The 20,577-nt window shown below is 41.7% G+C and overlaps 1 protein-coding gene across 1 annotated transcript; it reads left to right on the top strand.

Moving 5' to 3' along the window:
• Positions 1-10,157: 10,157 nt before the first annotated feature.
• BTG1 (BTG anti-proliferation factor 1) lies at positions 10,158-14,673 on the top strand. Its single transcript, XM_061639582.1, has 2 exons — positions 10,158-10,587; positions 13,353-14,673. Exons 1-2 carry the CDS (start codon positions 10,440-10,442, stop codon positions 13,715-13,717), a joined length of 513 nt encoding a protein of 170 aa, XP_061495566.1. The 5' UTR covers positions 10,158-10,439; the 3' UTR covers positions 13,718-14,673.
• The last annotated feature ends 5,904 nt before the right edge of the window (positions 14,674-20,577 follow it).

Consider the following 20,577-nt stretch of genomic DNA (forward strand, 5'->3'; position numbering starts at 1 on the left):
TAAAAGAAGATTAGACAAATTCATGGAGGACAGGGCTATCAATGGCTACTAGCCATGATGGCTGTGCTCTGCCACCCTATTCGGAGGCCGTATGTTTCTGAAAACCAGTTGCCGGAAGCCTCAGGAGGGGAGAGTGTTCTTTGCACTCAGGTCCTGCTTGCGGGCTTCCCCCAGGCACCTGGTTGGCCACTATGAGAACAGGATGCTGGACTAGATGGGCCACTGGCCTGATCCAGCAGGCTCTTCTTATGTTCTTATGAAGATCCCAAAATACACAGACCCGGCCTCCAAGAGGTCTTCTGTATTTTTAAAAGTTGTGCAGGGGGAAGGGAGAATTCCACCTTGTGGTTTTTCCCATTAAAGTGTTGCAAGAACACCTGCACTTGGCTGACTTTCTCTTCTCCTAAAGGTACAGGATTTGTCTCAGGCCCTGAACCTGGCAACCCTAGTTCCCAGTGATGGGACACTAAGGTGAGCTTCACCTGGCAGATCTTAACTCATGGGCTAGACTGTATCAGAAGAGGTGCTTCAAGCATTTACAGCATTTCAAGTATGGAGAGAGGACACATAAAACTTTTGCAATAAATAATCAAGAGAACTGAGAAGATCTGATCAAACAGAAAACCACTTTGGCTGGTTGGTCTGGTTGTATAGTTCGCAACAATCAGTGGGTGTTTTGTTGTGACTAAAGGGCTTACCATAAAAGAGTATCTATGCACGCCCCTACAAAGGAGCTGGTTTTGTAGTTTTATAGTGATCAGTGAAAGTTTCATTGAAAACAAAATGGTTGGTTAATATCAAAAAACTTTGGCAGATGCATGTAAAGCACCCATTTCAGCTATAGTGCTTACTATGAATGTGCAGAATCTCACTTTATATTCCAAGCTGGAGGAGAACTTCTGTGGGGACACGATGCTCAATCCATAATATAAATTCAGTATTCTGAACCAGGTAATGGATTTCAGTGATATATCTTCTCCCCACTCCATGCTGCTTTGGTTCCCGATAGTCTTGTACATATGCCTTGCTTGCACAGTGATAAGGAAAACATGGGCTATAGTGGTCTTAATCTACAGTTTGGTTTGCCTGTTGTCTCTTTCATTCCCTTCAAAGTCTATCCAGTACATCACTATAGTTGGATTTTTTGTGTATGTGGAGCTGAGTTGGTTCGATTTTAAACTTCCATTGTGTGTTGTTTTCTCCTTTGCACCCTTTAGCCAGTGACAGTAGCCTTCAGAGGGCAAGTATATTTGTGTGCATAGTCCATACTCAGCTTGTCATGTGAAAATAATTCTGTGAGGTTGTCTGAATCTACCTTCAGGCCCTTCAAAGCAATACTCTTCAGCAGCTGAACTAGGCCACAATCTGAGTAGCTAGAGAGGCTTTGCTAAGTGATCCTCTGATTCCTCAAAGATTTCTTTCCAAGCAAGCAAAATCAAAGTGCATCAAATGTGAAGCACTCCTGGTTGAGCCTGAAAACAATGAAAAGCCAGATAACAACTTATTGATTTGCTCTGAGAAGTTGCTTCATGTTTTTCCAGAGCACTTCCTACAGAATGATTTGAATATGTGTTTCTTGGTGTTCAAAGAGGAAATGCTTTGAAATACTATGAAAAAGGTACAGCAGAGTAACATATTTAGTTCAGGGTAGCAAACAGACTAGTTTTGTGCAATGTGAATATACTGTATAATTAAAATGTTTGACCCCCTTGACGACTCAGGGCCAGTGTTTTCAAGGGCCAGTGTTTTCAAGAAAAAAAGAAATAAGTTTAGGAGGCCTAGAGGAGTTACATGCCTTGCTGAAGCTTATCAGTAAAAATACGTGCTGGGAAGCCATTGTGTGATGGCTAGCTTGGAATGCACATATGGGTGGAGAAATTAATGTGCTGGGTGCATAAGAAATGATGGGCATGCATAAGTTAGAAGATGGACCAATGGAAAGGTGGCAGGATGGCATTAGGGGGCCAATTAGAATGTGTCATGAATTTTTGCTTGCATTGTATAAAAGTGTAGCACCCCCCCCATAAGGGGTGTGCTTGTTTTGCGAATTATTTCCTTGCACCTCTTCTGGCCAGAATGAAATAAAGCTTGTTGGACCCTTCCACCTGGGTGTGGTGATTTGGCTGTACTGCGCACCGGGCAACTAACCCATTTGGGAGACAACACCCTCACATTTCTTGAAACGTGAGAAAAACCCCTTAAGAAGTACAGATAACCTCTCCTTTGCCTTTCAGTTTCCACATGAATTCTGAAAGAAAGCAATGTATTGCATCACTTTTACATTAGTGATGTATACTACATATTTTTTAGATTACTGAAGTTCTAAGTACCTATCTTTACCACTGATCCATATTACAGAAGATTCTGGAGGCATGTTCTAGGCCACATACTCAGTTGCTAGTGAGGACCAGATGTTCACATATTTTAACTTAGAGTGTACCATAGAACATGACCAGCATTCTTGTGTCGCTGTACTGTGTACATTATTATTAATGGCTGGACCCAGAGTACATTACCCATTATACTTAGTTCCCATTGAAATCAATGGAGCTTAAAGTCATTGTCATTATTAACCTGTTCCATTGGTTTCAATAGAGCCTAATAGCAACTAACTTAGTCTGGATTGCACCATCATTTTCATTGTAGTTATTTTGTATGTCATGTTTATGTGGATATGCCCAAAGCAGATCACAATACAAGAAGAGCAGAAGAAGAATAGGAATACTTACCAAAGCATCATTACAGTCTAGTATCTGCATTTCAAAACATAATATAGCAGGGCCAGAACCAGACTTCAAGCACCCCCAGTCTCTAATACCCACACCTATTCTTCACCACAAATGCAGCCAATGAGTGGTGACGCAGCTGGAACAGGATGGTGAAGGGGCCCTTCTGAGACCTTGGGCCCTTGGCTTGTGCCCAATCTGGATATCTTCTTGCACCAAGCCTGTAATATAATAATCCAAACAAAGACTTTGGGTTGTATTCCTTTTAGCTCTAAGGCGAAGGTCCCATCAGTGCAAGGATTTCTCCTGCTGTCCTTGCCCATGCCCCCCCCAATCCTCCAGAGCAGATTTGGGAATGATATGAGGACATAGGTGGGGGGAGAAAATCTGCTTGCTCTAGTGCAAAAAGTTAGTTGAACATGGCGCTTTATTTCCAATAATACTAACATTACAACATTTTAAATTAATTACAAACTAGGCAATATCAATTCATAAAACACAATGTCAATTGATATTATTTATCAGTAGTCAAAAAACATAGGCCAGAATCAGATACAATAAAACTTTCCTCTGTGGTCAGGTATTAATAAATAATGTAATCAGCACCAGATTCTCAAACACACCAGGTGCAGGTAACAGAGGCCAGATTTGCTTCAGCTGTCAATGTAAAAAGTGCTAGATGCAGAGGTGTCGAAACAATTTTACTTAAATATAGCAGCGGGGCTGTTTGCATAGAGTCGGCAGTTTTCTAAAACTAAAGCATACTTGAGTAGGGCTTAAAAACAAACCAAGACGTTCCTTCTCTGTATTCTCTTGATAATAGGCATGTCACCCTAGCTTTCCTTTTGTCTAATTGACTTGATCTGCTTTCTCAAATGTCATTGCTATGACTTCATTCATTGGCTAAAAACACTGAACGGTGGATACAAGCTAGTTTCTTAAAAAAAATATGAGAATAGTATTTGCACATTTTGTCTCCTATCTTGGATTCTACATCTACTACACTCTAGGCTCCCAGGTTAAGAACCCCTGTACTAGAGGCTTACCTTTTAAAAGAGAAAGCTGGGATTATGGCTCATCTGGGAGAGCAACTGCCCCCGGTACTCCCTGCAGATGGGCTTGCTGGTGCTCATTCTGCTGAGTGGGGCCTTTGACTTCCACCCCCAAAGCCCTGCCTTAAGTACACTGCTGTGCAAGGTTAGTCTGAAATGACTCCTGGAGATTCAGATCAGGGGCCTGAAACAGTTCAGTTCATCCAATGCCACTTGTAATGTCCTTTTAAAAATATTGCATCTAGGATAAAACTATATCTTTTTCTGCTTGTCACATCCCATCCATTTGTGTGCATGTGTTTTTTCATGCAGTTCTTGTTTTTCTTTATCCATAAATACATCAGCGGCAAGCTGAGAACATTGGTAATTGTTTGAAGGATCTGGGAGTACAATCACCTGGTTTAACGTTGTTGCTGTTTTATAGGTAAGCAACAAAGAAACCAAAATGCAGTTTTTCACATTCTCCAGTACAGACACAATTGAGACATACAATTGATAGAAAGGGACTGTATGGTTTCTCCACTAAATGGTAAACATGGGACACTTTGTAGGGGTGAGGCAGCATTTTTCAAAAATTTATTGTTATATTTATATCCTACCTTTTCCTTCAAGGAGTTCACGGTGGTGTACATGGTTTTCCCCCCTCTCCATATTATTCTCACCACCCTGTAAGGTAGGCCCAAGGTCACCAAGTAAGTTTCATGGTGGAGTGGGGATTGGAACCCTGGTCTCCCAGGTCCTAGTCCAGCACTCTAACCACTACACCACACTGGCCTCTGTAGTTGGTGTAGTTCTCTTAAATAATCAACATGTGTTGGTGCTTTCTAATACCTCAGATTATTGTAAGCAAACAAAAGCTATTACTTGTTTGATCCCCCTTACTTTGTGAGTGAAACTGATAGTGTAAAAAGATGTTTTTTTCTTTTTATTACCTATAACAGTGCATAAAATAACAAATACATTACATTTACAGTGCCATCCTACGTATGTCCACTCACAAGTAAGGTCCTCTGAGTTAAATGGGGGTAACTCCACTGTAAGCAAGTATAGGACTGTAGCCTTAGACTGCAATCCTATACTCACTGTCTTGCTACTCGTGTTGCATTAAGCTAAATAGAGCTTACTTTTGAATGGATGCACAGGACTATTAATTGATTTGGACCCTGATTATCTTGATTCATAGCCATTCATATCCCTTCTCATCCATTACTGACTTGTCCTTTCTTGAACACAGTTACATTGCTGATTATTGTTAAAACATTCCAGCAATAGCACGTTCTAAAGGTCAGGAGTGTACTTTGTGAATCTATCTTCTTTATTCAATGATTACAAAATATATCTGTTCAATGATGTTGCAGCAGACTTTCAATCTAGGAGCATGACCCAGCTACAACTAATCACTTTTAAGTCTTATTGATTTCAATGGCAGAGTTGTTCCGATTACCTTTGTTTGGACTTCTAGTGTTCTAATTTTGTGTTTTCATGGGTTTTGAAAATATCCTTGCAGCCATCTCCAAAGATTATGGTTCATAAATTCCAATCAATATGTGACACACAATTTCCTTGGGTTCCAGATTAGTCACATTGTCTAGATGGAACCTCCAGCTAAAGAGGCTGTAATACCAGTTGCAGAGAAGCAACATTGGGAGAGAGCTACTGCCTTCATATCATGCATGTGGGCTTATGGGGGCAGCCAGTTAGCCACTGTGGTAAGTAAGATGCTGTGGGAGATGATCCAGAAAGGCTCTTCTTATGTTCCTGCCCATCCCATCCACAATTTCCCTTGCATGTTTGTCCCATTCTACTATGAGCAGCTCACAATTCTTCCTTTCCCTTACCTGTGTGTTAGATCTTCAATCAGCCCTATTTTGTCACTGAACATTTATGTATTGCTTACAACAGCACTTGTTTCTTAAAGCTATATGATCCCCAAGAATCAAAGCTATATGGTCCCCAAAAATCATGTTGGGGTTATCCTTATCTGACCTGACAGCAGATCAAGAGCTGGATCTGGCCCTTCAAGCAATTTTTCTCTGTCCCCCTACCCCCATAAAGATCCCAATGATTTTAGTAGTGGTGGCAATTTTTTTAAAAAGTAGACACAGTGTTGGGATGGGCAGAGGCTAATGCCCTGATGAAGAGGCATATTGCCTCTTCCCCAGTCATTGCACTGATCCTTTCATAAGTGGAGTTGAGGGTGGGATTTGTTCCTGTGTGTTTGCATGTGTGAGTGTGGTGTGGCCACACCCACCACTGGCATGCCACTCCTGGAAGGTTGGCCATGGGTGAATACAGCCTTCAGGCCAAAGAAGATGTGGCACACATGTGTTAGGCAGAAGGCTGAGACAAATATTTGGAATGCTGCTACCTTATTGGTGCAGTTGTAAAAGGAATCCTGAGCAAAGAACTGCCTGGAATTTTGATGGTGTTGGTGTGTGTTTGCTTTTGGGAATTTACTGGTTGTTGTGTGAGGAGGCATATATGGCTGCCTCTTCTGGCAGAGCTGAGCAAGGGGAAGAGAAGATGCATCCTTGCTCCATCTCCCTTGCCTTGCCTGTCTCCATGGTCACAGCAACTCCACTGTCCTGCTAGGAAAAGGGGGAGGAGGTGCAGTCTCTGTGTGGAGTGACGTTGCTCAGCTCTGCCTTCTTCATAGTAAGCAGAGGTTCTCCTGTCAGCTTGGCTTAGAGCTGGGAGTTTGAGTTGTGGGCATGTAGTGGTGGTTTCTGAGGAGCATTGTCTTTGCTTATGCCTGATTCTCCTCACTCTCAAGGCTGGGCTATGGGCAGTAATCTGAGATGAGTCAGGACCAAAGAATTGGAGCTAAGGGAAGTGAAGAGTGAGCAAAAGCACAATGAGCTACTGGATCTGTGTACAGCTGCCTCATGTGGTGAACTACAGAACTGCAGGTAGCAGTTCCATAGTGAAGTACCTTCAAGAGCTGGACTGACCCCACCGCCCAAAGTATAACCAAGGATGTATGAACATTTCACAGGAATACCTTGTTGCACAAGTAAGGATCAACTGGAAGAAGAAGCTTGCTTATATAGCCCTTCCTGTCCAGGAAGACTGAATGACCTGGATGGATGGTCAGTTCAGGACCTGAAGGTACTTCACTAAGAAGCTGCCACCTGCAGTTCAGCAGTTCAACACATGGGGCAGCTGCACACACATCCAGTAGCTGCTCTTAATGCTTCTGCTCCTTCTTTACTTGTCTTGCCTTCAACTGTTTTGTTCTCACACCCATCCTGTCTTTGGAGAGAGGTTAAGTAATCAACAAATTGTGACAGGCAAGGGAATGCATTCTCCAAATGGCCTCACTCCATAGCTATAGCCTTCCCAATGTGTAACACACCCCTTTCCTCCGTGCACCATTCCTGTTGACGCTTCACTGCCTCAAGCACATTACAGGATGCCCAGCTCTTCTCTTAGTTCAAAGCAGTTTGTGAAATTAAATGATGCACATCCTAAAAGCAAATGATCTAAAAAACAAATCTAAAAATAATTCAGCTCTACCCAAAGTCAAGCAGCAGCAACTGAATTAACACAAGACAAGCAGCAGCAAAAGATTAAGGCATACTCTGGCAGGTGTGTTGAAACAATGAAGCTTATAAAGCCTAAGCGCCTTCAGTGGTGAACACTGGCAAATATTCCTGAGGAAACTGATCTGTACCACCAGGCCCAGTGCTGAAGATGTGAACTGCATCAGCAGCGCCTTCTACATCGACCTTCAAGAATGAGATGAAGCAGAGGCCTCCATGTTGACCTTAACATGTGCAAGGAAATATATATAAGGAAAGGCATTCTCAAAGATATAGAGGGCCTTAGCCAGGGATGGGGAAACTAGTCCTCCAGATGTTGTTTGATTCCAACTCCCATCAGCTCTAGAGCACAGCCAATGGTCAAGGATGATGGGAGATGTTGTCCAGCAACATCTGGAGGGTCACAGGTTCCCCATCCAGGACCTTAGCCATATAGAGTTCTATAGATTTAAACCAACACCTTAAATTGCCTCTGGAAGTGACTAGGTTGCCCTTATAGTTGCAGGTTTAAAATGTTCATCCCTAGTATTCACAAGGCTTTAAAAAGCCACTTAAAAGCCACCAATGAAGGGATCATGCATGCCTCCCAAGGGAGGGTGATCCAAAAATGTGTCATTCTCCCTCATCAATCCTGCCACAGCTCCGAGAAAAAATCCAGCGCCCTTGTTCCCACCACAACAAAGAGCTGTTGGCCAGGGTAAATGGAATTACATTTGGAGCACTGCTGGGCTTTATTTAACACGGAGGCGGGCAAAATCCTAAATTAATTGTTTTTCCAACTCTACGGAGTTCTGTGTTAAAGCATTATGTGTACTGCTACTTCCTTTATAAATAAAAATTATAAAGAGGTCATACAGCAGTATAAATAGAATGTCCTGGATTTATAACATGACATTGTGCCATTCCTTGCTTTTAAAAATCTGATGACACATGTAAGATTTAGCAGAGTAGAGCCTTCCTGGCTATATCATAGGATTTAGAGAGGTAATTCAGCCTGGATTAGGTTCAGTCTGTTGTTTGTTGTTGTTTCTTCTTCCTCCTCCAAAGATCTCTCAGCTGACAGCCACAGAAGAGCTGGGATGAAGAAAAGCCTAATAAGGCCTGAGACACTTTCCTATCTGCAGATAACAGGAAACACTTCTGCTCAAGGAAAAAAGCACAACGAAGAGTGAAAATGTTTCACCAGCAGAAATCAGTTCAATGGTAGAGCCAATAAAAAGTCTCTCATACGTTTATTTATTTATTTATTTCATTTCTAGACCGCCCATAGCTAGTAGCTCTCTGGGCGGTGTACAAAACGGGATTAAAATACAATATATAATAAAATCTGAGACCAACACAGCAACAATAACAAAGCAAGCACATTGCTGAGCTGTTTTAGGCACAATAACACGAGGCAGCAGCTGATTTTTTGTTTTTCTTTGTGTAAAGCAATGGGTGTTTTTTTTGCTATGCTCTAATGCAGCATAATTACATAAATATATTTCTTTGACTGCTATTCCCACCAGCCTCAACCAGTGCAGCCAATGGTCAAGGATTATGGGAGTTGTAGTCAACAATATCAGGAGGGCCAACAGGGAACCTGTTCTTGGGTGATTTGTTTGAGATGCAGTTGGATGTACGTATTGCGATTTTACAAAGAAGAGTGGCTAAATAAGTATGAGAAAATTGTCAATATTTCATAACATTTCTATTGCATATCTTTTACTATGCTGACTACCAGAATACATTCCATTTCCTAATTTTTGTGGTGTAGAAAGAATGAATTGTTTTTAGGCTATCATTGTAAAATAATTAGATGATGTGAGAAACTGATAGGATCTGGACCTCAACTGTTTCCCCCTCTTGTTGTGAGAAAGTATATTGAGTCCATCATTGTACACTCAAGTGGACAGGCATGACTCTCCCTTTAGTTCAAGAGTGGTTAACCTTTTGCTGCAAACCACAACTCTCATCATCCCCCTATTAGCTATGCTGGCTGGGGCTGATGGGAGTTGGTATCCAACAACAGGCGGAGGGCCACAGGTTACCCACTTCCTTAAACTGACATCAGACTGGGAGAAAATCAAAACCCAGCAAGATCTGGGTTTTGCGACACCCACCTGAATTTATTCACCAGTTAATGACACCAAAATACACTGCGCTTGTTTTCATGGTATAGTTATACAGTTGTAGGAGCTAGATGCTTCTCTTTGTCCACATTCGTGATTGTTTTGGTGTAACGAAAACGGTTGGATTCGGAGCGAATAGTTGGGAAGGAGATGATACAGCAGGATCCCGGAAGGCCCAGCCGCCACTTTTCCTCTGACCAAACCTGGATACTCCGCCTTCACTCCGGTTTCATTTGCCATTCTATTTCTGAGAACCCTTCTATCACTGTTTTTAATCGTATCAAGCTAGTGAGCAGATCATTTGGACGTTTGTGAGAGCTGAAGTGGAGAGCATATGTAAATAAAGCATCAGAGCACTACAAACGGGGCGGGGGGAAGAGAGGCGGACAGGGAAAGGCGGCTCGGCAGGCTTTTCTAATCCATTCCGTTCCACACTGGCCGGCTATCAGGCAGGTTTGCGCTGCTGCCTTGAACGTCTCGATGCCAGACGTTCCATTCTCAAGCGGCTGCTGTTGCTGCTGTTTTTCAGTCCAACGCAGCAAGTGGATGCAGCTTCCCTTTCTTCCAGTTCTATTTGTTTACAATCAGATGACATCACTCCTCCCCGTGCCCCTCCGTTCCGAACGCAACGTCACAATGGTGCGATCACCGGATTGGCTGCGGCGGGTGCTCAGCCCCTCTCAGCCGCCATTGCCGTCCGGCCGTGGTTATAAAAGGCAGCGCACGAACAGTAGCTTCCTTCGTGCCTCGCAGAAGGAGATGCTGGAAGTTTCTTTTGGTGCAGCCGTCGCTGCCGCCGCCAGCCTACGTCAGAGGGAGGCGGCCGAGGAGGGGGGGCTCCTGACTTAAAGTCCTTTGAACTCGATCGGTTGATTCCTTCTTTCCTTCCTCCCTCCCTCCTCTCACCCACTCTTCCTCTATCTCGCTCTTCTCCCACTTGGGTGGCCCTGTGCGCTCACCGTGCCCCTCGTATTCAACTACCGGAGCTGGCTGCCCCTCGCCGCCTCCATGCATCCTGCCCTTTACACCCGGGCCAACATGATACGCGAGATCGCCGCGGCTGTAGGCTTCATCTCCAAGTTCCTGCGTACCAAGGGGCTGATGAACGAGAGGCAGCTGCAAACGTTCAGCCAGAGCCTGCAGGAGCTGCTGGCAGGTGAGGGGCGGTGGGGAGAGGAGAGAGACTAAGGTGGGGGAGGAATATTTTAGATACCCCCCGCCCGTTTTTCCAGCCCCATATCGCCAACCCCCGCTTCCAATGCTACTTCATCTTACCCCCGTTCTTTTCTCCAGGTTTTGTTGCCATTTCTAGCGCAGTCTTTAGAGGCGCAGGGGACGCTGTTTTGATGGCATGATGGGGGGGGGGGTCGTCGAATTAATGAACTACGAAAAGTGCCAGAGAGGGAAGGAAAGGACGTGTTTTGCCCAAGACCAGGAGGCAGCCCTCTTTCCTCTGCCCTCTCCTCCAATCTGTGGGGTTAACGATTTTTTTTTTTATAATATTCTCGCAGTAACGGTTTCTCCGTACTGTACCACACTGGAGGTGGGGGCACATTTTCACTCCCATGTTCAGCTGCGTGTCTGGAAAGTCCCTTCTTTCGCTGCCTCCACTTCCTCCTCTTCCCTGTACTCAAGTTAACCTCATGTAGATTAGACCCACACACGAATCGTTCTTCTAGGCAGTTATGGAAATAAAGGAGGGGCAGCCCTCCTCCCCGCCCCCAACAGTTCCTATTCATTTTACATTACTGTATTTTTCTAATTCACATTACTGATGGTGGAGGTGGTCAGGTTTTATGTTGGATAGGTATTGGGCTAAATAATATGAGGTCACTAGGAGTTATTACTGTGTAGCTATTGCTATAAAGTTTATAAACACTTTGTACATCCTGCTCATCTACAGCCTTTGCTATTTGGGACCAACACAAGGGGCCGTAAGCTGCCTGTTTGTTCTCTCGTCGAGTGTCTGAACCAAATGCTCCCTTGAAGGGACCTGTTTCCAATTCCTGCCTGCTTTGGGTATGAGAGTGATTCTATCAACTCTTTGTGTGCTTCTGTCCCCCATATACAGTCCAAGCGGTGCTGTATCCTTAATTGTTCTGTACTTGGAGATGAAGAGAAGCCAATTTCTTTCTTTTTCCTCTTGGTTTTATGAGAGAAGGGACTGCTGTATACACCTCTGCTCAGGGGAAAGGATATGGTAGTGAACAGGAGCATTTTTTGTGTGTTCCTCATCATATGTGGAGGGCATTTTGGCTGCAGTCCTATGTACATTGACCTGGGAGTAAGCCCCAGTGAACACAGAGGGAACTTATTTCTTGGCAAACATTTGTAGGATTGTGCTGCTCCTGTTTCTTCCTGGTCTACAACCAGCTCTGCTTTGAGCTGTAGTAGTCATCCTTGTTTTTCTGTTTTGTAGCTGCTGCAGTGGCATAATACCCGGCTGATTCCTACTACTACTTTCCCCACAACATGCAGCTATCCCTCATTTTCTTTTTGCTTTGTCTTAGTGTGGCTCCCCTTCATTAAAGTAAGACAAAACTGCCACTAGTGTGAGCAAGGAGATTGTAGTAATTCACTGTACTGTGGTTGGCCTGTGTGTGTGTGTGCATATGTGTGTACGTGCAGTATAAGACTTGGTCCAATATGGTGCTTGAAGCGCAGACATCATAATATTAAAACACCACACAATTTAGTTGGCCATTAGTTTTCTACATGTATTTTTTAAAAAAGTAAAAGATACGTTAGCCCTATAAGGCAGTGTTTCTAAGCAGTAGTAAAAAATGGTGCTGAGGAGGGTACACAGCCTCTTAAAAAACTTATCAATTCTTTATTAATGTTCTGAAAAGATCTGGCACATGAGTTTAGGTATTAAATCTGTCTTATTTAGAAATTTTCCTTGGAAAAGTACAGTTTTGGGATTTTTTTTACACTGGGTAGCATCGAAAGGTTTCTGTTAAAACATTTGACCCTACTATAACATGGCTTCTGTACAAATGTCCTACTGAGAGAGAATACCTAATCCATACAGGTAAACACATACAAATAGATCCATCTAATTTAAGTAAAACATTAAGAATATTGAGAAGAATGTCAAAAAGATCTATTTTCAAAAATCAGTCACCTTTCAAAGTTTCTTAGTGCTCTTATCTGTCTCAATAATAGAAGACACAAAAATAGTAAACAAGTTCTAAAGCAAAAATATGTATAACTCACCTTTCTCCAGTGGTTAGGAATCCAGCATTTTGGAAAACGTATTGCTAAACATATAGGTGGTGTGCCCTACTGCTTGGGGCACCTCTTCGTTTAGCACTGCAGGCCAATTCCTGCTTCACACATTAGAAGTTAGAATGGAGATGTGTGTTTTGTGAAGTGAGAAGGTTGCACAAGTCTGTTTGATACGATACACACATCTGGTAGTAGATTTCCTGCTTGATAGGTCTGAAAAAGATTCAAGAGAGTATTCTTGCATTACAAACTACACACAATTTTATATAGAGGTGTAGATCTCTGCATGAAATTGTATTGTGCAGAGTGGTGCTTGGAAATGTATTCCTAACTCTTGTTTTCCTTCACCCTAAATTCAAGTTCTTATTGCCCTAGTACCAGGTGCTTAGGTACTCAGCTACTTGTTTTTCTCAGCCTCCGTTTGGGGGTATCTTTTCAGTGCTGATTTTATACAAGCACAGGCAGATAAATTTTCCATAACTACAGTGACTGAAACATGTAGGTTTCTGTTGATTTTTTTCCAGGCCAGTAAATATTATTCTAGGTTATGCATCTGTGTTGTATCAGTTTTTTCATTTCTCTTGTTCTAGGCTGTCTTTTTCTTCAAACATAAGAAAATGATGACACGTATTTCTGAATTGGTTAATCTGAAGAGCAAAGTATGATCTTTGTTGCTTTTGTTTTGTTCTGTAGAACACTATAAACACCACTGGTTCCCTGAAAAGCCATGCAAAGGATCGGGCTACCGCTGTATCCGGATCAACCATAAAATGGATCCCCTGATTGGGCAGGCAGCACAGCGAATTGGACTCAGTGGTCAAGAACTGTTTCGGCTTCTTCCAAGTGAACTCACTCTCTGGGTCGACCCTTACGAGGTATCCTATCGTATTGGAGAGGATGGCTCAATCTGTGTGCTCTATGAAGCCACACCAGCAGGAGCTAGCCAAAATAGCACCAGCATGCAAATGGTAGACAGCAGAATAAGCTGTAAGGAAGAACTCCTCTTGGGCAGAACCAGTCCCTCCAAGAGCTACAATATGATGACTGTATCAGGTTAAGATATAGCCTATGGATGGATCATCTTATAATGGATGGATAAATTTGGTTTTTACTTTGGGTGGGCTCCTCTGGGGATGGATTATGGAATTTAAACCATGTCACACCTGTGAAGACCTGGCACAAGATAGAATGGTAAACTTTATGTTATAGTGGCAGTGCCATTGTTTCGACAGTACCTTTCAGTGATTTAATAGCCTGTGAGTAAAGATGATCGCTTTATTTCCTAAGGTGTGAAGTTATAAGAGGAAGGCTACAGTTTTCTCCCAGATGTCTTGCTTAATTTTTTCTTTTAAAAAACATCAATTCTTTTCCATCTAAACCTGTAGCTATAAAATTTGGTCTCTGCAGTAAATGTTGCAGAGTAAATTTGCACTATGACGTTTTAAAAAAATTGTTACCATTTTTGGCAGCTCAGTGACAAGACTTGTTATAAACATGGTAGTACTGGAAATTTTATCTGACAAGACTTTTACCTAGCACTTAACAATACGTATAAACTGTACATAAGTCACACTTGGTGAGCATGAACTGGGAAAAAATGGTCAGATCTCTGTATATTGGCCTTCAAAGTAGCAAGTGAGCAGGATCTGCTATGCCAACAGGCTTGAGAGAGACCATATAAAGACACTGTCTGAACTGTGGTGTGTTTTACCAGCCAGCTATCTGTACATTTGCTAGCTTGTAGTTTTCTAAGACTGAGTAAACCTCTTATTTTTAGAAAGTGGAGGTCTGGTTTGTAATTTCCTTGTACTTAATTGGGTAAAAGTCTTTTCCACAAACCACCATCTATTTTGTGAACTTTGTTAGTCATCATTTTTTTTGGTAAATTATGAACTGGTGTAAATTTGTACAGTTCATGTATATTGATTGTGGCAAAGTTGTACAGATTTCTATATTTTGGATGAGAAACTTTTCTTCTCTCTATAATAAATTGTTTCCTATCTTGGCATTTTAATTTAATCTCTTGTCGTGCTTGAATAGGATCAGTTAAAACTGTTTTTAGTTCCAGTGGACCTAATGTTTTGTAACAGATAAGCACTGAAAGGGTTAAGCATGAAGCGCTGATGCAGGGGAAAGCTTGGTAATAGTTTTGGACGGATGAAGATCATTTGGTTATAAATGTTTGAGGAGCCCAGACTACACATTAATGTATCACTTAAACACTTTTAAAAATTGGCCAAAAATGTGGAAATAATGCAAGGGTCCAGTAATTCCTAAATATGAGGAAAATATGCAGAAGTGACATCCAACAAACAAGAGCTGTGAATAAATCCAGAGGATTAATGTTTACATGGTTTCCTGATGAACGAGGATCTAGCAAACTTAAAAATGGCTATTCTAATCCACCATTTAAAACAAGAAAAAAACCCTTCTAATTTCCGACCAGATGGATGCCCACCTCAGTTGGCATTTACTAGGATCAATGTCACACAGCCCTTAGGAGCAGGTTAACCACTCAGCTGAAAGGTTGATTGCCTTTGCTTTTCTTCAAACGCAAGATTCTCTTAAGAGTTCAGTAAGATGGGATTCAGCAAAAGGTATGTGTATGTTTTTCTTTCCCAATGTAAACAGGTGTTCTGGAGATAATCTGATGAAACTAAGGCACACATCTTAGGCACACTTGCTTGGAGGTGAGCAGGACTTCTTCCAAGTAAATGTGTGTAGGATTGGGCTGAAAGTTTGCATTTATGAACTTGCAGCTTGCTTGTAAGTAGAGCTTGTATTCTGCAAGCAAATATCATGTTCCTGGATGCTGATGCAAATAACTCCTCTAATCCAAGGCTGGTTTCAATACATTGCTCATGCATCAGTCCTATATGTGGCTTGGCACATTACTCAAGTACTTCCTGCTATTGTGAGAGGTTCATGTTGCATGGTGTACCCATTAGATCTCAAAAATGTCCCATTCTCAGACTCTACTAGTAATCTGTAGTTTTCTGTCTTTTAGATGTGAGATGAGGGGAACCTGTGTCTCTCCAGATGTTGTTGGACTACAACTCATCGCCGCTGACCATGCTTGCTGAGACTGATAGGAGTCCCAATGACATCTGGAGGGCCAGAAATTCCCTGTTTCAGAAGTACCCTAATAGTATTGATACCATCAGCATGGGAGGTCCAAGGTTGTTTACATTAGGAAATGCATTGGCTTGGATTCTGTAAGCATAGATACATTACCAGCCTTTGCTGGAATCCCCCCCCCCAAAAAAAAAAGACTGAGGGAGGATCTAAACTCCCAGAGTGTGTTGTTTGTTCATGTGTGTGTGACTTGCATGCTTAACCCTTGAGTTCTTGCCTCTGTGAGGTAACCTTAATGTCCTCTTGTTTCAAGTGAAAGATTTCTAGTAAATAGGGTTTCTTGGACCAAGACTGTACCCCAACTTCAGCAGTTTCTAAGTCAGTAATGGGATGTGTGGTCCTCCAGATGTTGCTGGACTATCTCCCATCTTTGATCATTGGCCATGCTGGCTGCGGTTGATGGGAATTGTTGTCCAGCAATATCTGGAAGGCCACATGTCTTCCACCCAGTTCTAAGTTTTGAAGAAGTGCCATAACCACTTCTGTGGTCAAACATCTCTAGAGATGCTGCTACATTGCAGCTTCTTGGCTGTTCACCTAAGCACTACATGAATGCTAGTTCTCCATGGCCAAGGCACACTGGAAAGCAAGTTCCTAAGCACATCCTGTAGAAATGCGTTAATATTTCTGACTCAAGCTTTAACAAGTTTATTTCCATGATCTCAAGGGCAAATTACTTTTTATTAACATTAAAATGCCTATACAACTTGGTTACTACTACTAGTGTAATACTCTATAAACCTGTAGTACGGACTTCAAGTGCAGGCAACAGTGGCCACTATTCTTATCTAAGCAATTAATGCTTTTTTAAAATTTCACTTACTGTTAATTGAAGGCTGTAGTAAGGTTGGGCTGGAGTCTTATTTTTAACTTTATGTACAGGGCATTAGTGCAATCTGTCTAACGCTTAGGCCTTTTAGCCTTTATAGGTCCAGTTCTTCCATGTGCTTCCATTTTGCGTGTGACTGTACTGGTTGTTTTGTTTTTACATGTTGCATTATCTTGTTTAGCAACACTTTTTTCATTTGTCTGGGTTTTAGTTGCTAAGCAGGTCAGCTGGTAGTGGAAAAGGTGCTTTCCCACTAACTTTGAAGACAGCTGCTACATGAAAACAGTTGGCACCGTCAGTGAGCTAATGCTATCTCTGAAACCTTGTGGTCTCATTTGTTTGAAACAGCTTGAGCGATTGCAAAGATGTCCTACTTCAGCAGAACACACAACCCTTTTGGGGGGCAAAAGTAGTAATTGAAAGTAGTTTGACAGTGGTTTCCTGTGGCTGAAATCCCCATTTTGTTTGCACCTTCCTTTTTTTACACATGAAAGACTTGCAGATGTAGCTCTGGCTCTGCTTGATCTAGCATGTTCATGTGTTTTTTCTCTCTCCTTGTTAACTGAGCATCAGAACCTGTAACACTTGTTGCCTTCATGATGTCAACTCTGGCAGGCATAGAAGCAATACCTTTGTCAGGCTGGCTGCTTTTACAGAGTGGCTGTTACACCTGTTGCAGGAGGCTCGTGTGATACTGAATTTGGAGTAAGCCCTATGCTGTGGGATGGCTAACACTTTTAAGGCTGGGGTGACTTAATTCATGACATTTCCTGGTTAAGAATATCTACATAGCTTGAAGAGCTGACCCTCACCTCTTGTGTCTCAACTTGTGTAAAGCTTCCTCTGGACTGCAGATTTTACTACTTCCAACATTTTAAAATATCGTAGCAATAAGGGGTTGCATTTTTTAATTAATCAGCAGCTTTGAGACTAATCTTCACATGGTGAAGTTATGCAGAGTACCAAGTCAACTACAAACAAGATAAAAAATCATACTGAAGGGTGATGCCACTATTACACTGTGTTTGGACCAAGCATGAGTTTAGCAGTATAATTCAATACAGCTTCTAACATGTAAGTTTGTTGTGACCACCTTACATTGAATATCTGAGCAAAAACCCTGAGACTGCTGTTACTACTTTCTTTCAAATGGGGAAATTCATACTGAAGGGAGCTTGGTGTCCAAGACCACCTGGTGAATTCAGAACTGAGGGAAGGTGTGGAATGAGGTCACACAGAAATAGCTGGCATTGTGTCCTCCAGATGTTGGATTCCAACTCCTATCAGCCCCAGCCAACATGACCAATGGTCGGGAATGATGAGAGTGAGTTGGAGTCCTCCAACATCTGCAGGGGACCATGTTGGCAATCCCTGCACTACTGGATGCTGGTTGCTTCAAGTAGGCAAGATGCTTTCAGAACATGAAGGACTATCATCCAGATTAAAAAATCTCAAGAAATTTAATAGTATAAATTTTAGCTAGCTAATGGATTATATGTGCATAAATGTTCACATGAACACAATAGTTCTGAAGGAAAAAGCATACTTCATGTTTAGGTTATGTGTATGTGTGTCATAGTAGTCATATTCCAAGGGATTCCTGTTTTCTTACATAGAACATGCTTCTAAGACACTGTTCTTCAACATTGGGTCCCCAGATACTGTGGGACTACAACTCCTATCATCCTTGGTTATTGGCTAAGTTGGCTGAGGTTGGTGGGAGTTGTAGTACAACATCTAGGGACTCAAGGTTGAAAAACAGTGTTCTAAGATGACACTCGCCACCTGTAGTGTTTATAAATGCTTATAGTAAAAAATAAATTGGTGGTTGATTAATTGGGATATATTTTTAATTAGATCAAATTAAAACGCTTTGATCAACTTAATCAAACACTGCAGTCCTAATAAAGTCATGCTCATAATCCAGTGGCAGTAGATCTTTATTTCCCCTATCCCTTGCTCTCTTGATTGATTTCAGATTCAGTTTAAGGGTGCAATTTTATACACACTCAACCTGGGAGTAAGTTGCATTGTATTGTATGCTTCTTACTTCTGTGGAAACCTGTATAGGATTGAACTGTAAATGGACTTGGCAGAATAAATAAAACATCCTATTATGCTGCTTTTGAGGTCATTACTGCTCTCTAACGGATCATAAATGGGGCAGTTGTTTGTTTTGCTGTCTCTTAAACGTAAGATACAAGATTCTTGTTAAAAAAATCTATTTTTTGGACCATTACTTAGGTTCTAAATGGCAGCCTATTCCTTAAAGCAGGAGTGGGAACCCTGCAGATGTTATTAGAGCCCAATTCCTATCCACCTCAGCCAGCATATCCAAATGGCCAGGGATAATGAGAGTTTAGTCCACAATATCTGAAGGGCCACAAGTTATCCATCCCTGACTTAAAGTATAGGTTCCTACCCCACCCAACATCTTTTGTTTGAGCAGTGAATCTATTAAATACGTTTTTGTAAACATTTAGAGGTAGCAGTGGACATTTATAGTGCTACAGACCACAGAATATTAGATAACAGTTTTACCAGACTTTAGACTGGTGGGTGGGCAAATTGTGAGACTTTTGTGATTTCTGTTATGAAGGGAGGTAACATATCTTAGCCACTCTCAGCCTGAGGCTGTGGTCGAGGTTTTCATTGCTAAAACTTCAGTAATGACTAATCCTTGCTCATAAACCCAAATAATTACCAGAGTTGGGCTTAGGAATCATGGATTGAAAATAAAATAAATGTGTTGAATTTCCTTTACAAAAATGTTTGCTTTAGTCTGTGAGCCTTGAAAATACATTGTTCACTTTTATATTTTCTTTTGATCCAAGCTCATATTCTTAGGATTGTAGTGAAAGTCTTGCTCTGTACCTCCCTTCTCTGGCCTACTTGGCCTTTGGTCTAGTGGGAGTTTTCCCCTTTTCCCCAAACAGAGCTTGCCACATATTTCAAATAGTCAGTTTTGTTCCTGTCGTAATAACTTGAAGTAGAAAAAGATGGTCAAATCATGCTAAAGGATAGTTACAGTGAGAATTCACTTGAAAGCATGGAATAAATACAGTAGGGCCCTGCTTTACGGCTCTTTGCTAATGTGGCAGTCTCAATTAGATGCAATTAGACTAAAGCCCCGCTCATACGGTGCTTGTTCTGCTTTTACAGCGGTTTTTGGGTGTCACTCACCATTCTATTCAATGAGTTCCACTTTTCAGCGGTTTTCGCTTTTCGGCGGGGGTCTGGAACGTAACCCTCCGTATGAGTGGGGCCCTACTATACCTTGATTTATATCTCTGGAAATTGATTCAGGAGTTGTTCTTTGTTTTGACTGAATTAATCCTGAATAACATTTAACATTTTTATAAATGCCCTCTAGATAGAAAAAAAAATATTTTATGCATTTATGGCATAGAGAGGTCACTGGGAGGAGATTAGCTGTTCCATATTCACATAATTGTGAAAGTGCTTCTTCATGTGAATACAGAAGTCACCACATAGTGATTTATTCCTTTCAAAAACAGTTTTGGAAATTGGCCTTTTTGGATACTGAAACAACTGTACATTAGCTATTTCACCAGGACCGCGGTCCACAACTGTTTGCTTTGCAGGGCTTTTGTTCACTCATTACGTTGCATTTCATAGTTACAGACTATTTGGTTTATAAACTGGCCTCTAATGAATTGGCAGTGCTATAGACATATAGCATCAGAACTATAGTTGTCTGTAATTTCAAATTAACATGAACTCTATGAAGAAATGACAAGATTTCCTGATAATTATGACTATTCCACTCCCATGAATGTGATATTAAATGCAAACATCAAGGCAAAGGCAAAGACTTGTAAAGTCAATGGAATGGATAAACATGCAGCTGCTTTCTAGACTTGAATTCGCTTTTTACCTTGCTTTCTTGAAACTATCATCAAATTTCCACTTTGAGTCTCTCTCATGTGATGC

The sequence above is a fragment of the Rhineura floridana genome, chromosome 8 (genome assembly GCF_030035675.1).
Source record: "Rhineura floridana isolate rRhiFlo1 chromosome 8, rRhiFlo1.hap2, whole genome shotgun sequence".
NCBI classification, from domain to species: Eukaryota; Metazoa; Chordata; class Lepidosauria; order Squamata; family Rhineuridae; genus Rhineura; species Rhineura floridana.

Excerpts from the sequence above, each read along its gene's own strand:
- BTG1 (XM_061639582.1), top strand. The coding sequence starts at position 10,440 with ATGCATCCTGCCCTTTACACCCGGGCCAACATGATACGCGAGATCGCC. Across the intron at positions 10,588-13,352 it reads CCTGCAGGAGCTGCTGGCAG|AACACTATAAACACCACTGG; the intron begins GTGAGGGGCGGT and ends TTTGTTCTGTAG.